This window comes from Neoarius graeffei, chromosome 2 (assembly GCF_027579695.1).
Source record: "Neoarius graeffei isolate fNeoGra1 chromosome 2, fNeoGra1.pri, whole genome shotgun sequence".
Classification (NCBI taxonomy): domain Eukaryota; kingdom Metazoa; phylum Chordata; class Actinopteri; order Siluriformes; family Ariidae; genus Neoarius; species Neoarius graeffei.
Window position 1 is genome coordinate 94795200 of NC_083570.1, and position 14733 is coordinate 94809932.

The following is a 14733-nucleotide window of genomic DNA, read 5'->3' on the forward strand; positions in this document are numbered from 1 at the left end:
TTTTTAAACCCTTTGTTGGGCCTAAACCTGAGTATCCTCGCTTGTCTTTGAGCAGATGTTTTCTCCCTCAATGCACTGTGAGGCAAAAGGAAGCCCCTCTCCAGAAAAAGCTGCCCCGGAGCAGGATGGGAAGAGCACTGCCAAGGAGAAGGGTCTGGACCCGACTTTCCCCCAGGTGTACGAGCAGCCACGCCACATCCAGTACGCCACACACTTCCCAATCCCTCAGGTGAGATCCGTTTCCCCCATAGTGTGTTTAGGAATGTCGTCGTTTGGTCCTGCAGGTGTGTATCGGAGTGGAAGGGAACAGGAACGGTTGCCTGTATTCTGAGAAATAAGTACACGCTTTTCTGGAATATGTCTCGACTTGCCTGAACCAAAGTCGGAAAAATATAAAAAAAATAAATAAAATAAAATGTTATTTACCAGCTGGGAGGTCCGTATGGTGAAATACCGTGACCGAGGTCTTGAAAGTACTCGCCGAGGTCACGGTATTTCACCATACGGACCGACCTTAAGCTGGTAAATAATATATTTACTTTTTTCTTTGCCAAATTCTAACAGAAAACGAGAGCGCCCGAAAGGGAAAACCGAGCCGAGCCGCCATTTTGAATCCTCATTCATGGCTGTCATGCAAATGGCTTCCTCCTCGGTATACAAGTGCACTTCCATGGCAGGAAAAAAAACTACATTTTGCCGCCTGTGTAGTCCCCTATTTATACAAAATTGAGTCATTCAGGATTCAGCCATGTTTTTGCTCGGCGTTAGCAACAGTTAGAGGTTTTTATCTTTCTCCTGAAATGTTTTCTTTTATTTCTTCTTCCTCAGGGTAGTAAAACTCGCTTTCGCTGTGAACACTGTCGTTATCGCTATCCATGCTGTAAAATTAATGCTAGTCTCCTGAGAAATGCGAAAATAAATGTTGACGAAAATTGCTACTATGTTTGTTGTTGTGAACGAGCGAGTCGCCAGAGGTCCATATCCGGGGTCCGTATTGTAGGATACGGACCTGCTCGCCAGCCAATCAGAGCGCAGGATTTGATGGAAACCGGACCACGAAAAAAATAAGACAATTAACACCACCTAGCTTTAGGACAGGATTTGTGTTTTTTAATTTCCAAGTTCCACCGTTGCTCTGAGTCCTTGAGTTTCCTCCCATATCCCAAAAACCCGCCTGTAAATGAATTGGCTAAAATAAAATGTCCTGAGGCGTTTGAAGAAAGACGGGGAAGGAAGGGAAGAAAGGTGGATGAAAGATGGGATGGAGGGAAGGAAAGTGGGAAAGAAGGAAGAACAGCGTGAGAGGAGGAAATGAAAGGAAAGAAGGGGGAGGAAAAGTGGATGAAAGAACGGAATGAAGGCAGTGGAAAAATGAAAGAAGGAATAAAGGTGGATGAAGGAAAGGAAGGGAGGAAAAATGAGGCGGGGAAGAAAGGTGTTTGAAAGATGGGAGGGAGGGAAAGAAGGAAAAAGAACAGCGAGGGAAGGAAAGAAGGGCATAAAGGAATGGAGGGAAAAGATGGGGAAAGGAAGGGAGGGAAATAAGATGAAGGGAAGAAAGGTGGATGAAAGATGGGAGGGAGGGAAGGAAAGTGTGAAAAGAAGGAAAGAGTGAAATGAAAGAAGGGAATGAAAGGAAAAAGAAAGAAGGGGAAGAAAGGTGCATGAAGGGAGGGTGGGAAAGAAGGGGAAAAGAACCGAGCAAGGGGAGGGAAGGAAAGGAATGACAGAGGGAAAGAAGGGAATAAAGGAAGGGAGGAAAATGAGACGAAGGGAAGAAAGGTGGATGAAAGATGGGAGGGAGGGAAGGAAAGTGGGGAAAGAAGGAAGAACAGAGTGAGGGGAGAAAATGAAAGAAGGGAATGAAGGAAAAAAAGGAAGGGGAACAAATGGAGGAAAGGGGGATGGAAGAAGGGAACGAAGGAGGAAGAAAGGAAAGGAGGAAAAATGAAACAGGAACAAAGGTGGATGAAGGAAGGAAATTGAGAAGGGAAGGGAGGAAAATGAGACGGGCAAGGAAGGAAAGGGGGGAAGAAGGAAAAAGAGCAGTGAGGGGAGGAAATACACTGCAAAACAACTGAACGCTGAAATTTAGGAGAGAATTCCTTCACTAGTGAAATCCTCTTGCTGCAGGGACAGTTTTACTTGGCAAGACTTCTTGGAATGAGTCGTTTCCAATCGAGAACTAGTTTTAATAATCTCAGAGTTGCTGTCTCGTTTTCTTCTAACAGGAAATGCGAGATCATTTCAACTCGATTCAAGATATTCTGACTTGAGATATTTTTGCAGTGTCGAAGAAAACGAGACGCCAACTCTGAGATTATTAAAACTAGTTCTCGATTGGAAACAACTTTATTCCAAGACGTCTTGCCAAGTAAAATGATCTGTCCATGCAGCAAGATGATCTCACGAGTGTTAATGAATTTTCTCCTCAAATTCAGTGTTCAGGTTTTTTTTTGCAGTGTAAAAGGAAGGAAAGAGAAAGAAAAGAAAAAGGGAGGGAGGAAAATCAGGAAGGTTTATGCTCACTCTTTGTTGGGGTGGGTGTGTGTTTTGCAGGAGGAAAGTGCCAGTCACGAATGCAACCAGCGTCTTGTGGTTCTGTACGGAGTCGGCAAGCAGCGAGACGAGGCTCGGCACGCCATCAAGAAGATCACCAAAGACATCCTGAAAGTTTTGAACCGCAAGAGCACGGCTGAGACGGGTACTGACGCGTGCACACACACACACCCCTCACATAATGAGCATGGTCTCAGTCTAATGAAGAATTCTACTGTAAATGTAGAACAGTGTTCAAGTCAGAATGTGTTCAACCCTTTTATTATAATAATAATAATAATAATAACGGTGGGGCGGCACGGTGGTGTAGTGGTTAGCGCTGTCGCCTCACAGCAAGAAGGTCCGGGTTCGAGCCCCGTGGCCGGCAAGGGCCTTTCTGTGCGGAGTTTGCATGTTCTCCCCGTGTCCGCGTGGGTTTCCTCCGGGTGCTCCGGTTTCCCCCACAGTCCAAAGACATGCAGGTTAGGTTAACTGGTGACTCTAAATTGACCGTAGGTGTGAATGTGAGTGTGAATGGTTGTCTGTGTCGGCCCTGTGATGACCTGGCGACTTGTCCAGGGTGTACCCCGCCTTTCGCCTGTAGCCAGCTGGGATAGGCTCCAGCTCGCCTGCGACCCTGTAGAAGGATAAAGCGGCTAGAGATAATGAGATGAGAATAATAATGGTGTTAAAGGAGAACTGAAGGCAATTTTTTTTTTTTTTTTTAAATCAACATTCTATTTATTAAATATTGTACACATTTATGTTTTGTCGCCACTATAGCAAGTTCTGAGTGTTTGAAATACGCTCTGTAATATATCAGTCTATATGTCAAAGCGATGGCCGTAAACGAGATTCGTTGAGACCTGTGCGAGACATCGTAGGACAGAAGTAAAACGTACAGCAAGGCAAGTTTATTTATATAGCGCATTTCATACACCGTGGCAGTTCAATGTGCTTTACAGAGGTAAAGGCAAAACAGTAAACAATAGAAAATAAAGTTACATAAAATAAAGGGGGAAGAAGAGAGAAAAAAATAAGAATTAAACGATACTAGAAATAAAGTAATAAAATGAAGTAAAAGTTCAGTAAAAAACAGCAGAATAAAATAGAATAAAAGTTAAGTAAAGTTTAAAACGTGCAGAGACTGTAAAAGTTAAGTAAAGTTTAAAACATGTAAAGATAATATTTATCAGTTAGCAGAAAGCATCTGAGAACAGCTTGGTCTTTAATCTAGATTTGAAGCTGCCAACAGCAGGAGCATTTTTGATGTCCTCTGGCAGTTGGTTCCATAGCTGTACTGCATAGTAGCTAAAAGCTGCTTCACCACACTTTGTTTTAACAACTGGTTTTACCAGTAAATTTTTCTGTTTTGATCTGGTAGATCTGATTGGGTTAGGCTGCTGCAACATATCAGAGAGGTAATTGGGCCCTGTACCATTTAGAGATTTGTACACCAGCAGCAATGCTTTAAAGTCAATTCTGTAGCTTACTGGAAGCCAGTGAAGGGACCTTAGAATTGGAGTAATGTGCTCTGTTCTTTTTGTTCGTGTGAGAACCCTAGCCGCTGCATTTTGAACCAGCTGAAGTCGTTTGATGGTCTTTTTTGGCAGGCCTGTGAAAAGGCCATTGCAGTAATCAACCCTACTAGAGATGAAGGCATGCATTAGTTTTTCCAGATCATTTTTTGACATAAGTCCTCTTAGTTTGGAAATGTTTTTTAGGTGATAAAATGCCGATTTAGTGATTGCTTTCATGTGACTGTCAAAGTTTAGCTCGCTGTCAATGAAAACACCAAGATTTTTAACCATTTCTTTTGTTTTAATCCCCTTTGTGTCAAGAATAGTGGTAATCCTGAGTCTTTCATCTTTTTTCCCAAATAGAATTACTTCTGTTTTATCTGTGTTCAGCTGAAGAAAATTCTGTGACATCCAGTTGTTGATTTGATCGATACACTGGTGGAGACATTCAAGGGGGGGCATAATCATTAGGTGATAGAGCAAAATAAATTTGGGTGTCATCTGCATAGCAGTGATAGAAAATTGAGTTGTTCTTGATAATTTGTCCAAGTGGGAGCATATAAAGGTTGAATAGTAATGGTCCAAGGATCGACCCCTGGGGGACACCACAGGTCAAGGACATTGATGTTGAGGTACAATTTCCAGTCTTTGCATGTTTTAAACTTTACTGAACTTTTACTTCATTTTATTATTTTATTTCTACTATTGTTTAATTCTTATTTTTTTCTCTCTTCTTCCCCCTTTATTTTATGTAATTTTATTTTCTATTGTTTACTGTTTTGCCTTTACCTCTATAAAGCACATTGAACTGCCACTGTGTATGAAATGCGCTATATAAATAAACTTGCCTTGCTTTGCCTATGGTAACAAAGAAGCTTCTATCTTTTAAGTATGATTTTAACCAGTTGATAACTTTACCAGTCAACCCAACCCAGTGTTCAAGTCGATATAGCAGTATGTTGTGATCAACAGTATCAAAAGCTGCACTGAGGTCCAGTAATACCAGGACCGATGTTTTGCCTGCATCAGTATTAAGACGTATGTCATTTATAACTTTAATCAGCGCTGTTGCAGTGCTGTGATTGGCACGAAATCCTGACTGAAAGTTATCAAAACAGCTGTTTGATATCAAGAAGGCAGTTAATTGATTGAAGACAATTTTGAAGACAGCGGAAATCAAAGCGACCAACATCTGCCAACGTCGTCAAAAGACGCTCGCGCCCTCTTTCGAATGCTGATGTAATCAAGCCGGAAGTTTTCCCTGGGTCCGAAATCGCTCCCGACTGACTATATAGTGTGGACGCCATTTTGTAGTGCAGTCTGAAACCTTAGTGAGGATTATATGGGAAATGCACTCAGTATAATGTATGTATTTATGGCAAAAATACATGCATGTATTTTATTATTTGGAAAACCCGCCAGGCGCCTGATCTGGCACGTTTTAAAGTGCAGATCACTGGTAAATTCAGGAGTAAGATCAATGTAATTCTCCTATTTTATATTAAACTTGGGTCAAATATCTGTCACATTCTGCATTCTCTGCAATTTTTTTACCTTGCGCAATACCAGAAAAATTCAGTTGAAATCAAGCCATTTCAGGCGAATTGGTCCGCCTGTGAAAAAACTTGGCATTTGGATTTCCCGGCAAACATTGATTTTCATGACGTCGCGTGCGGGACGCCTCCCTCTGAATCCTACGTCAGCGCTGGTTTGTTTATGAGAAAACGACCTGGTGGTTTTCTGCAAATTTCTTCAACGTTATAGCGTAATTATTAAAATGGTTAACAGATGTATCGTAGGAGGGTGTAGCAACACCAATCTTGATGGGATTAGTGCTCATCGTTTTCCAAAAGACCGGACAATGAGAGAGAAATGGGAGCGCTTGGTCTACACAGGCTGTGCACTGAAACCGCGCAAAGCTCGCACAGCCTGCTGGCGCTTCCGCAGGTAACGTCACAAATCTGGCTTCAGACTCCATTGGGATTTTTCCAGACACGTTTTATTTTTTTCTGCTGTAGACAGATGGCCTTGTGCAAAATTACCCTTCTGGATGAGTGTGTAAAGGGACATAGTTTCATATAAAAAAAAAAGAAATTGGTCCAGGATATGCACTTTAATTGTGCGACAGTAATGACGTAAATACCAGCGTCACGGACGAGTCCTTATCCTGTCGTCTTTCCAACTCTTCTCGATTGGTTCGAAGTCGTATGGAATAATCTCCATGTCACGTACGCGAGGGAGACGAATGTATGTGCAGAAGTATACAGTTTAATAAAGTGCAGAAAATATATATACAGTGAGATTTATTTATTTATTTATTTATTTATTTATTTATATAAAAAATACACACACACAGGCAAACGATCAAAAATGAGAATACAGGCAAAAGGGTCGGGCAAGGCGCATACGGTACATCAAAGGCTAATCGAGGACAAGAACAAGAAAGACAACAGGTAGAAAGGCTCGGTAATGCATATGTGCGTATCGTAATACTTCACGATGCAAATGTATCGGCACAGTTCCTTAAAGTGCATATCCTGGACCAATTTCATTTCCTTTTTTTTTTTTTTTTTTAAATATGAAAGTATGTCCCTTTACACACTCATCCAGAAGGGTAATTTTGCACAAGGCCATCTGTCTACAGCAGAAAAAAATAAAATAACAAAATGCATCTGGAAAAATCCCAAGGGAGTCTGGAGCCAGATTGGTGACGTCACCTGCGGAAGCGCCAGCAGGCTGCGCGAGCTTTGCACGGTTTCAGTGCACAGCCTGTGTAGACCAAGCGCTCCCATTTCTCTCTCATTGTCCGGTCTTTTGGGAAACGATGAGTACTAATCCCATCAAGACTGGTGTTGCTACACCCTCCTACGATACATCTGTTAACCGTTTTAATAATTACGCGATAACGTTGAAGAAATTTGCAGAAAACCACCAGGTCGTTTTCTCATAAACAAACCAGCGCTGACGTAGGATTCAGAAGGAGGCGTCCCGCACGCGACGCCATGAAAATCAATGTTTCCCGGGAAATCCAAATGCCAAGTTTTTTCACAGGCGGACCAATTCGCCTCAAATGGCTTGATTGCAACTGAATTTTTCTGGTATTGCGCAAGGTAAAAAAATTGCGCAAAATGTGACATATTTGACCAAAGTTTAATATAAAGTAGTAGAATTACATTGATCTTGCTCCTGAATTTACCCGTGATATGCGTTATAATTGAGCTCAGGTGCGCCTTGTTGATGGCGCGAGAGCTGGAGTCCACTCGGCGTGTCCTCGGGCGCCACAGCGTGCAGGACTGACACTCCATCACTGATGAAGCTGGCAAATCTCGAAATTAATCTAAATTGTAACGATCTGGTGATCTGGCCACCATGTAAACAGTTTTCAAAATGGCGGCGCTGACGCTTCACGTTTGAAGTCTCGCACAAGTCTCGTGAAGATCGCGCGGATAAGCGATGCCTGCCGTGGACCAAACGAACTACGTTCAACATGGCTGAAAACCGAAAGGCTGATCAGTGTGATATGATATATGCCGATCCGAGTCACGATATAAGGTTAATAAAACTGAAAACAGAATTGAATAACACGTTAATTAAGAAATAAAGCAAGTTTAAAAATGACTTCAGTTCTCCTTTAAAGGGTGGCCTGATTTTTCTATATCGAGAAACTTTTGAGTGCTTTTATGATTTTATAAAAGGCCTATTAAATATTCCCTCTGTATTTCTCTGTGCTCTCACCCTCACAATAAGCAAACACATTCATGCTGAGCTCTGACCCGCAGCTCAGCTGTTTCTGTGGATATGGATATCTGCAAGCCATTGCTCTGCTAATATTTGGCTTTTATTTGCTCATTATCTCCCTGCTCCAGTCAGTGAGAGTAAATCAGTGCTCCGTCTTTGCTGGTGGTGTTGAACCGTTTAATATCTCACTCAGTACTTTTTCCACCAGACAGATAATCATCACGGATGCACTCGACTGCAGTATAACAACCGTACGTCACATACGGACTCATCAGCATCACCCAGTTATCCGAGACCTCTGTGTCCGCCGGTTTATTCGTATTACCTGTGATTTGCGTTTGTTTCTGTGTCTGCCCCCAGGAGGAGAGGAAGGACAGAAAAGGAAGAGAAGCAAGCCCGAGGCCTTTCCCACTGCAGAAGATATCTTCTCGAAGTTTCAGCACCTCTCCCACTTTGACCAGCACCAGGTCACTTCTCAGGTTCGATTCTTGTGTTTCCTCGTCCTCAGCTCACTGGGTTGGGTTTATTTATGATCCACGCCGGCTGTACCGTATCACTTCTTAAACGTGACCTGGTTAAATGCACACGAATAATTGACGACTGAGGCGAGATTATTTAACTGGTCGTGTGAAAATGTCTTAAAGCCTTTATTAAAATTAGATTTCACGATTGGATAGACACATGGGTTTTAGTCAGGAATCACAAAATTTGGTGCACACCTAATCAGATGGAAGCCAAAAGCTAGTTTCTGACTTTGGAGAAAAATACAGTTTATAGAACAGCATTATTGTGTAGATAATTTGCACCGATACAAACTCGCAAATATTTATTTACCGACAGAGCGACTTGAGTGCAGACTGATTAGCGATATTTCATGTCATTATCTGTAGCCGCTTTATCCTGTTCTACAGGGTCGCAGGCAAGCTGGAGCCTATCCCAGCTGACTACGGGCAAAAGGCGGGGTACACCCTGGACAAGTCTCCAGGTCATCACAGGGCTGACACATAGACACAGACAACCATTCACACTCACATTCACACCTACGGTCAATTTAGAGTCACCAGTTAACCTAACCTGCATGTCTTTGGACTGTGGGGGAAACCGGAGCACCCGGAGGAAACCCACACGGACACGGGGAGAACATGCAAACTCCACACAGAAAGGCCCTCGCCGGCCCCAGGGCTCGAACCCAGACCTTCTTGCTGTGAGGAGACAGTGCTAACCACTACACCACCAAGCCGCCCTGATTAGCGACGATAATATTCAAATATATATAATTTTTATTTTTTAAATTAACATTGTCATCATGTTCTTTTTTTCATATTATTTATTAGAATGTCTTACGCTTTACTTAGTGTAGTTTTAATATTTTATTATTATTATTTTTTTCCAGAGCCCTACTGAAAATCATATTGTATGACGTAGGTCTTCTGAATAAAGATCTGTTCTATGACTAACATTTCATCAATTGTTCTCACCACATGACCAGAAATACACTATGCGATTTATGACCAGACAAAAATTTAAACAGTGCAATTTGTAACCTTTTGCTGCTTAGTTAATTGTTGAATTCCTTCAAATCTACTTAATTTAAAGTGGATCTTTGTGCTAAAAGTAAAGGTGATGATACACGGGGCAACTTATTGGGCAATGTTGCCAGCAGTGGGCATCTTGGTGAGACTTGGGGCAACAGACAATTGGCAACAACCAACCAGCTAAGAGCAAATCTATTGCCAGGGACACAGACACCGCAAAGATGGACAGTGAAACATTTGCAGCGGTTATGTTTGTCTTGGCTTCATCCTTTATTTTGCTCAGAGAAGTGTAGCTGCAGCGGCACGGTGGTGTAGTGGTTAGCACTGTCACCTCACAGCAAGAAGGTCCGGGTTCGAGCCCCGTGGCCGGCGAGGGCCTTCCTGTGTGGAGTTTGCATGTTCTCCCCGTGTCCGCGTGGGTTTCCTCCGGGTGCTCCGGTTTCCCCCACAGTCCAAAGACATGCAGGTTAGGTTAACTGGTGACTCTAAATTGACCGTAGGTGTGAACGTGAGTGTGAATGGTTGTCTGTGTCAGCCCTGTGATGACCTGGCGACTTGTCCAGGGTGTACCCCGCCTTTTGCCCGTAGTCAGCTGGGATAGGCTCCAGCTTGCCTGCGACCCTGTAGAACAGGATAAAGCGGCTAGAGATGATGAGATTTATTTATTGAGGAAAATGATCCAGTATTACATATCTGTGAGTGGCAAAAGTATGTGAGCCTTTGCTTTTAGTATCTGGTGTGACCCCCTTGTGCAGCAATAACTGCAACTAAATGTTTCCGGTAACTGTTGATCAGTCCTGCACACCGGCTTGGGGGAATTTTAGCCCATTCCTCCGTACAGAAGAGCTTCACCTCTGGTATGTCGGTGGGTTTCCTCACATGAACTGCTCGCTTCAGGTCCTTCCACAACATTTCCATTGGATTAAGGTCAGGACTTTGACTTGGCCATTCCAAAACATTCACTTTATTCTTCTTTAACCATTCTTTGGTAGAATGACTTGTGTGCTTAGGGTTGTTGTCTTGCTGAATGACCCACCTTCTCTTGAGATTCAGTTCATGGACAGATGTCCTGACATTTTCCTTTAGAATTCGCTAGTATAATTCAGAATTCATTGTTCCATCAATGATGGCAAGCCGTCCTGGCCCAGATGCAGCAAAACAGGCCCAAACCATGATACTACCGCCACCATGTTTCACAGATGGGATAAGGTTCTTATGCTGGAATGCAGTGTTTTCCTTTCTTCAAACATAACGCTTCTCATTTCAACCAGAAAGTTCTATTTTGGTCTCATCCGTCCACAAAACATTTTTCCTCTGGTCTTCTGTATTGTCCACATGATGTTTAGCAAACTGCAGATGAGCAGCAATGTTCTTTTTAGAGAGCAGTGGCTTTCTCCTTGCAACCCTGCCATGCACACCATTGTTGTTCAGTGTTCTCCTGATGGTGGACTCATGAACATTAACATTAGCCAATGTGAGAGAGGCCTTCAGTTGCTTAGAAGTTACCCTTGGGTCCTTTGTGACCTCACCGACTATTACACGCCTTGGTCTTGGAGTGATCTTTGTTGGTCGACCACTCCTGGGGAGGGTAACAATGGTCTTGAATTTCCTCCATTTGTACGCAATCTGTCTGACTGTGGATTGGTGGAGTCCAAACTCTTTAGAGATGGTTTTGTAACCTTTTCCAGCCTGATGAGTATCAACAACGCTTTTTCTGAGGTCCTCCTTTGTTCGTGCCATGATACACTTCCACAAACATGTGTTGTGAAGACCAGCCTTTGATAGATCCCTGTTCTTTAAATAAAACAGGGTGCCCACTCACACCTGATTGTTGTCCCGTTGATTGAAAACACCTGACTCTAATTTTACCTTTAAATTAACTGTTAATCCTAGAGGTTCACATACTTTTGGCACTCACAGATATGTAATATTGGATCATTTTCCTCAATAAATAAATTACCAAGTATAATATTTTTGTCTCATTTGTTTAACTGGGTTCTCTTTATCTACTTTTAGGACTTGTGTGAGAACCTCATGTTCTATTTCGTTTCTCCTGACCGCCAGAGGCGGTGCTTTCAGCACATGGATATCCATCACACGAACGTGCAGGTCGAGTAATAGTAACAACAAAGTCACGTGTGACCTGGGTGACGTCACCCTGTGACCCCGGCATAAAAGACCGGTAAACCCAGGAAGTGACCTCTTGCATCTTCTCGCGTTTGCAGGTTGCGAGTTGGAAATTGGACAAACGCGTGTTAGTTTCGTTACCCGTAGGGTTGGGGCTGTGCTTACGCATCCTCCAAGAAACTGCGTTAAGTCCACCAATTCTTTTCTCTTGTTGACTATATTCATTGGTTTTCATTCATTTAAACTAAAGCGGCGTTTCTCGCCGCTGTTATCAGTTCTGTGGCGCACGGCGCCTATCCTTGTTAACATTATCAACCGCTTTGTTTTGTGTAGTCTTGTCTCCGGCCTGCTCACGGGCCGGCTGTCTTGTGTTGTACTTGTATTGCTGTTACTCCGTTAAGCTGAGCGCTCTCGCTCGGTGGAGCTAGCTGATTAGCCCTCCGGGGCGTGTCCTCGCCGCTGGAGGCCAGCTTGCTTCGTTCAGGTAAGCGGTTTTCATTCATTTAAATTAAAGCGGTGTTTCCCGCCGCTGTTATCAGTTCTGTGGCGCACGGCGCCTATCCTTGTTAACATTATTAACCGCTTTGTTTTGTGTAGTCTTGTCTCCGGCCTGCTCACGGGCCGGCTGTCTTGTATGTTGTATTTATATTGCTGTTACTCCGTTAAGCTGAGCGCTCTCGCTCGGTGGAGTTAGCTGATTAGCTCTCCGAGGCGTGTCCTCGCCGCTGGAGGCCAGCTTGCTTTCGTTCAGGTAAGCGGTTTTCATTCATTTAAATTAAAGCGGTGTTTCTCGCCGCTCTATCAGTTCTGTGGCGCTCGGCGCCTATCCTTGTTAATAATATCGACCGCCTTATTTTGTGTAGCCTTGTCTCCGGCCTGCTCACGGGCCGGCTGTCTTGTGTGTTGTATTTATATTGCTGTTACTCCGTTAAGCTGAGTGTTCTCGCTCGGTGGAATTAGCTGACTAGCCCTCCGAGGCGGTGCTCTCGCCGCGGGAGGCCAGCTTGCTGCCGCTTAGGTAAGCGGTTTTCATTCATTTAAATTAAAGCGGTGTTTCTCGCCGCTGTGGCGCACGGCACCTATCCTTGTTAATATTCCCGACCACGGGTGTGTTCGCCCGGTCGTTTTTCATTGCCGCCTGATTATTTATTTTGGGATACTTGCTTGGGGTGTTCCCGCCCTATTTCTTAAGTTCCCTTCTGCCAGCCAGGTGTCATGGACCTATTCTCTCGCTGCGCCAACTGCCGGGCCCCCCTCGAGCCGGAGGACGGCCACCGCGAGTGCCCCTCGTGCCTGGGTATTGATCACCTGCGGCAGGGGCTGACGGACATGGCCTGCGCAGACTGCATGTGCCTGAGTGTGGCTGCGCGGACCGCCAGGCTGGCTCGGTTGGATCCTCCGTCTGACATCCCCCGGGCCTCGGGGGGACAGGACATGGTGCCGGCTGCAGCAGTGGGGCCCAGCAAGCGCCGTGGGGCTCCCCCACGCGTCTCCGCTTCTAAGGCGAAAAAGAAGCGCTCGGACGATTTGGCTCGGAAGGTGGAAGCGATGTCCACCGAGCTGGAGGAGATGAAGGCCCTGCTGGTGAATCTCCAGCCTCCGCCACAGGGCAGCAGTGTTCCCGCAGCCACCCCTTCTGCCTGGCAGCCCGACCATTCACCATCACCACCGCTTCTGTCACCGGCCGTTGATGCACGCGGCCTGGATGAACTGTCGATCCGGGCGTCGGAGAGCTTTGACTGCGGTGGGTCTGTTGGTCACGACCCCACCTCTCTGGCCGGTTCCCAGGCCACCAGCCGTGGCACCGTGTCAGCGTCGGAAGGCGGACGCTCATCCATCCAGCCAACGTTGAGGGCTGCATTGGCCCGTCTGGGGTTGGACACGCCCCCGGTGGCCCAGCATCAGAGCGCTTTCTTCAGAGGTTCCACACAGCCTTCCTCGTTGTCTGTTCCGCCCTCGGCCCCATACATCGAGGAGTTACAGAGGTGTTGGGCGGACCCCAGACGCCTTTCCCACCTCCCTGGTGACTGCAGGGCCCTGGCAGCAATGCAGGACGCCCCTACCTACGGCCTCCAGCAGATGCCCAACATCGAGCCCTCCGTGGCTGCCCTCGTCCTTTCGCCCAACGAGGCTCTGCGGCCTGATGCCCGATGCCCCCGCACCCAATGCCGTGCGACCGACGACCTCATCGTGCGGGGATACGACACGGCGGCACGAATGGGTCGTATTGACAATTCCATGTCCCATCTGCTGCTGGCCCTCGCCCAGACGCTGGAGGGGACAAGCGCGGCATCACGGGAGCTGTGTGACGCGGCTCTCCAGGCCTTTGCCTACTCGTCGCGGGAACTGGGCCGGCTGATGTCGTATCTCACCCTCGCCCGCCGGCAGATATGGCTGGCACAGTCCCCTCTGGCCGAGCCCGACCGCCGTGTGCTGCGCTCTCTCCCTGTTGTCCCCGGGGAGCTGTTTGGCGAGGCCGCTCAGCAAGCCCTGGACCGGAGTGCCCAGGTCGTCCAGGCGCGGCGGCAGTTCGCTGGCCTCCGCCAGGTCCACCGCCATGGCAATACTGCCCAGTCCTCCAGGGGGCCCACACCGACTCTGTCTCGGCCACGCACCCGCCAGGGGACCAGACGGGTTGATGACTTTCGTCGCCCCACCACCTCCCGGACCCGCGGTGCCGCCCCCTACACCCAGTCCGCTCCTCGTCGCCCCCATGGTGACCGACGGGGGCGCTCTGGACGGCGCTGACATCAGCGCGCCAGCGGTCGGCCGCTTCTCCAGCGAACAGCTCCAAAGCTGGAAAGCATTGACCCCAGACCCCTGGGTGCTGGTGACCCTCACCGAGGGTTACCGCATCCAGTTCTGCCGCCGACCGCCGCGTTTTCATGGGGTCAAACACACCACCGTGAGCCATCCGGGGAAGTCCCTCGTCCTCCGGCAGGAAATCTCCACCCTCCTGGAGAAAGGAGCAATCTCTCCCGTCGACAGGCAGAGACAGCAAGGTGGGTTCTACTCCAGGTATTTTCTGGTTCCGAAGAAGGACGGCGGTATCCGCCCGATCCTCGACCTGAGGTCCCTCAACTCCCACTTAAAGACCATGAGATTCCGCATGCTGCGTACAGTGGATGTCTTACACCACATCCAGGCGGGCGACTGGTTTGCCACCGTCGACCTGAAAGACGCCTACTTCCATGTTCCCATTGCGCCACACCACAGGCAGTTCCTGCGGTTTGCCTTCGAGGGCCAGGCTTTCGAGTTCAATGTTCTGCCCTTTG

The 14733-nt window shown here is 46.5% G+C and overlaps 1 protein-coding gene across 4 annotated transcripts in view; it reads left to right on the forward strand.

The window, feature by feature from the left end:
* The window catches only part of med12 (mediator complex subunit 12), a 178759-nt gene that overhangs the window by 59824 nt on the left and 104202 nt on the right, over positions 1-14733 (forward strand). For all 4 annotated transcript variants that reach the window (XM_060915213.1, XM_060915214.1, XM_060915215.1 and 1 more), the window contains exons 15-17: positions 56-229; positions 2560-2704; positions 8157-8275. In XM_060915213.1, coding sequence (XP_060771196.1) covers positions 56-229; positions 2560-2704; positions 8157-8275 — 438 coding nt within the window. The remainder of the gene's footprint in view (positions 1-55; positions 230-2559; positions 2705-8156; positions 8276-14733) is intronic.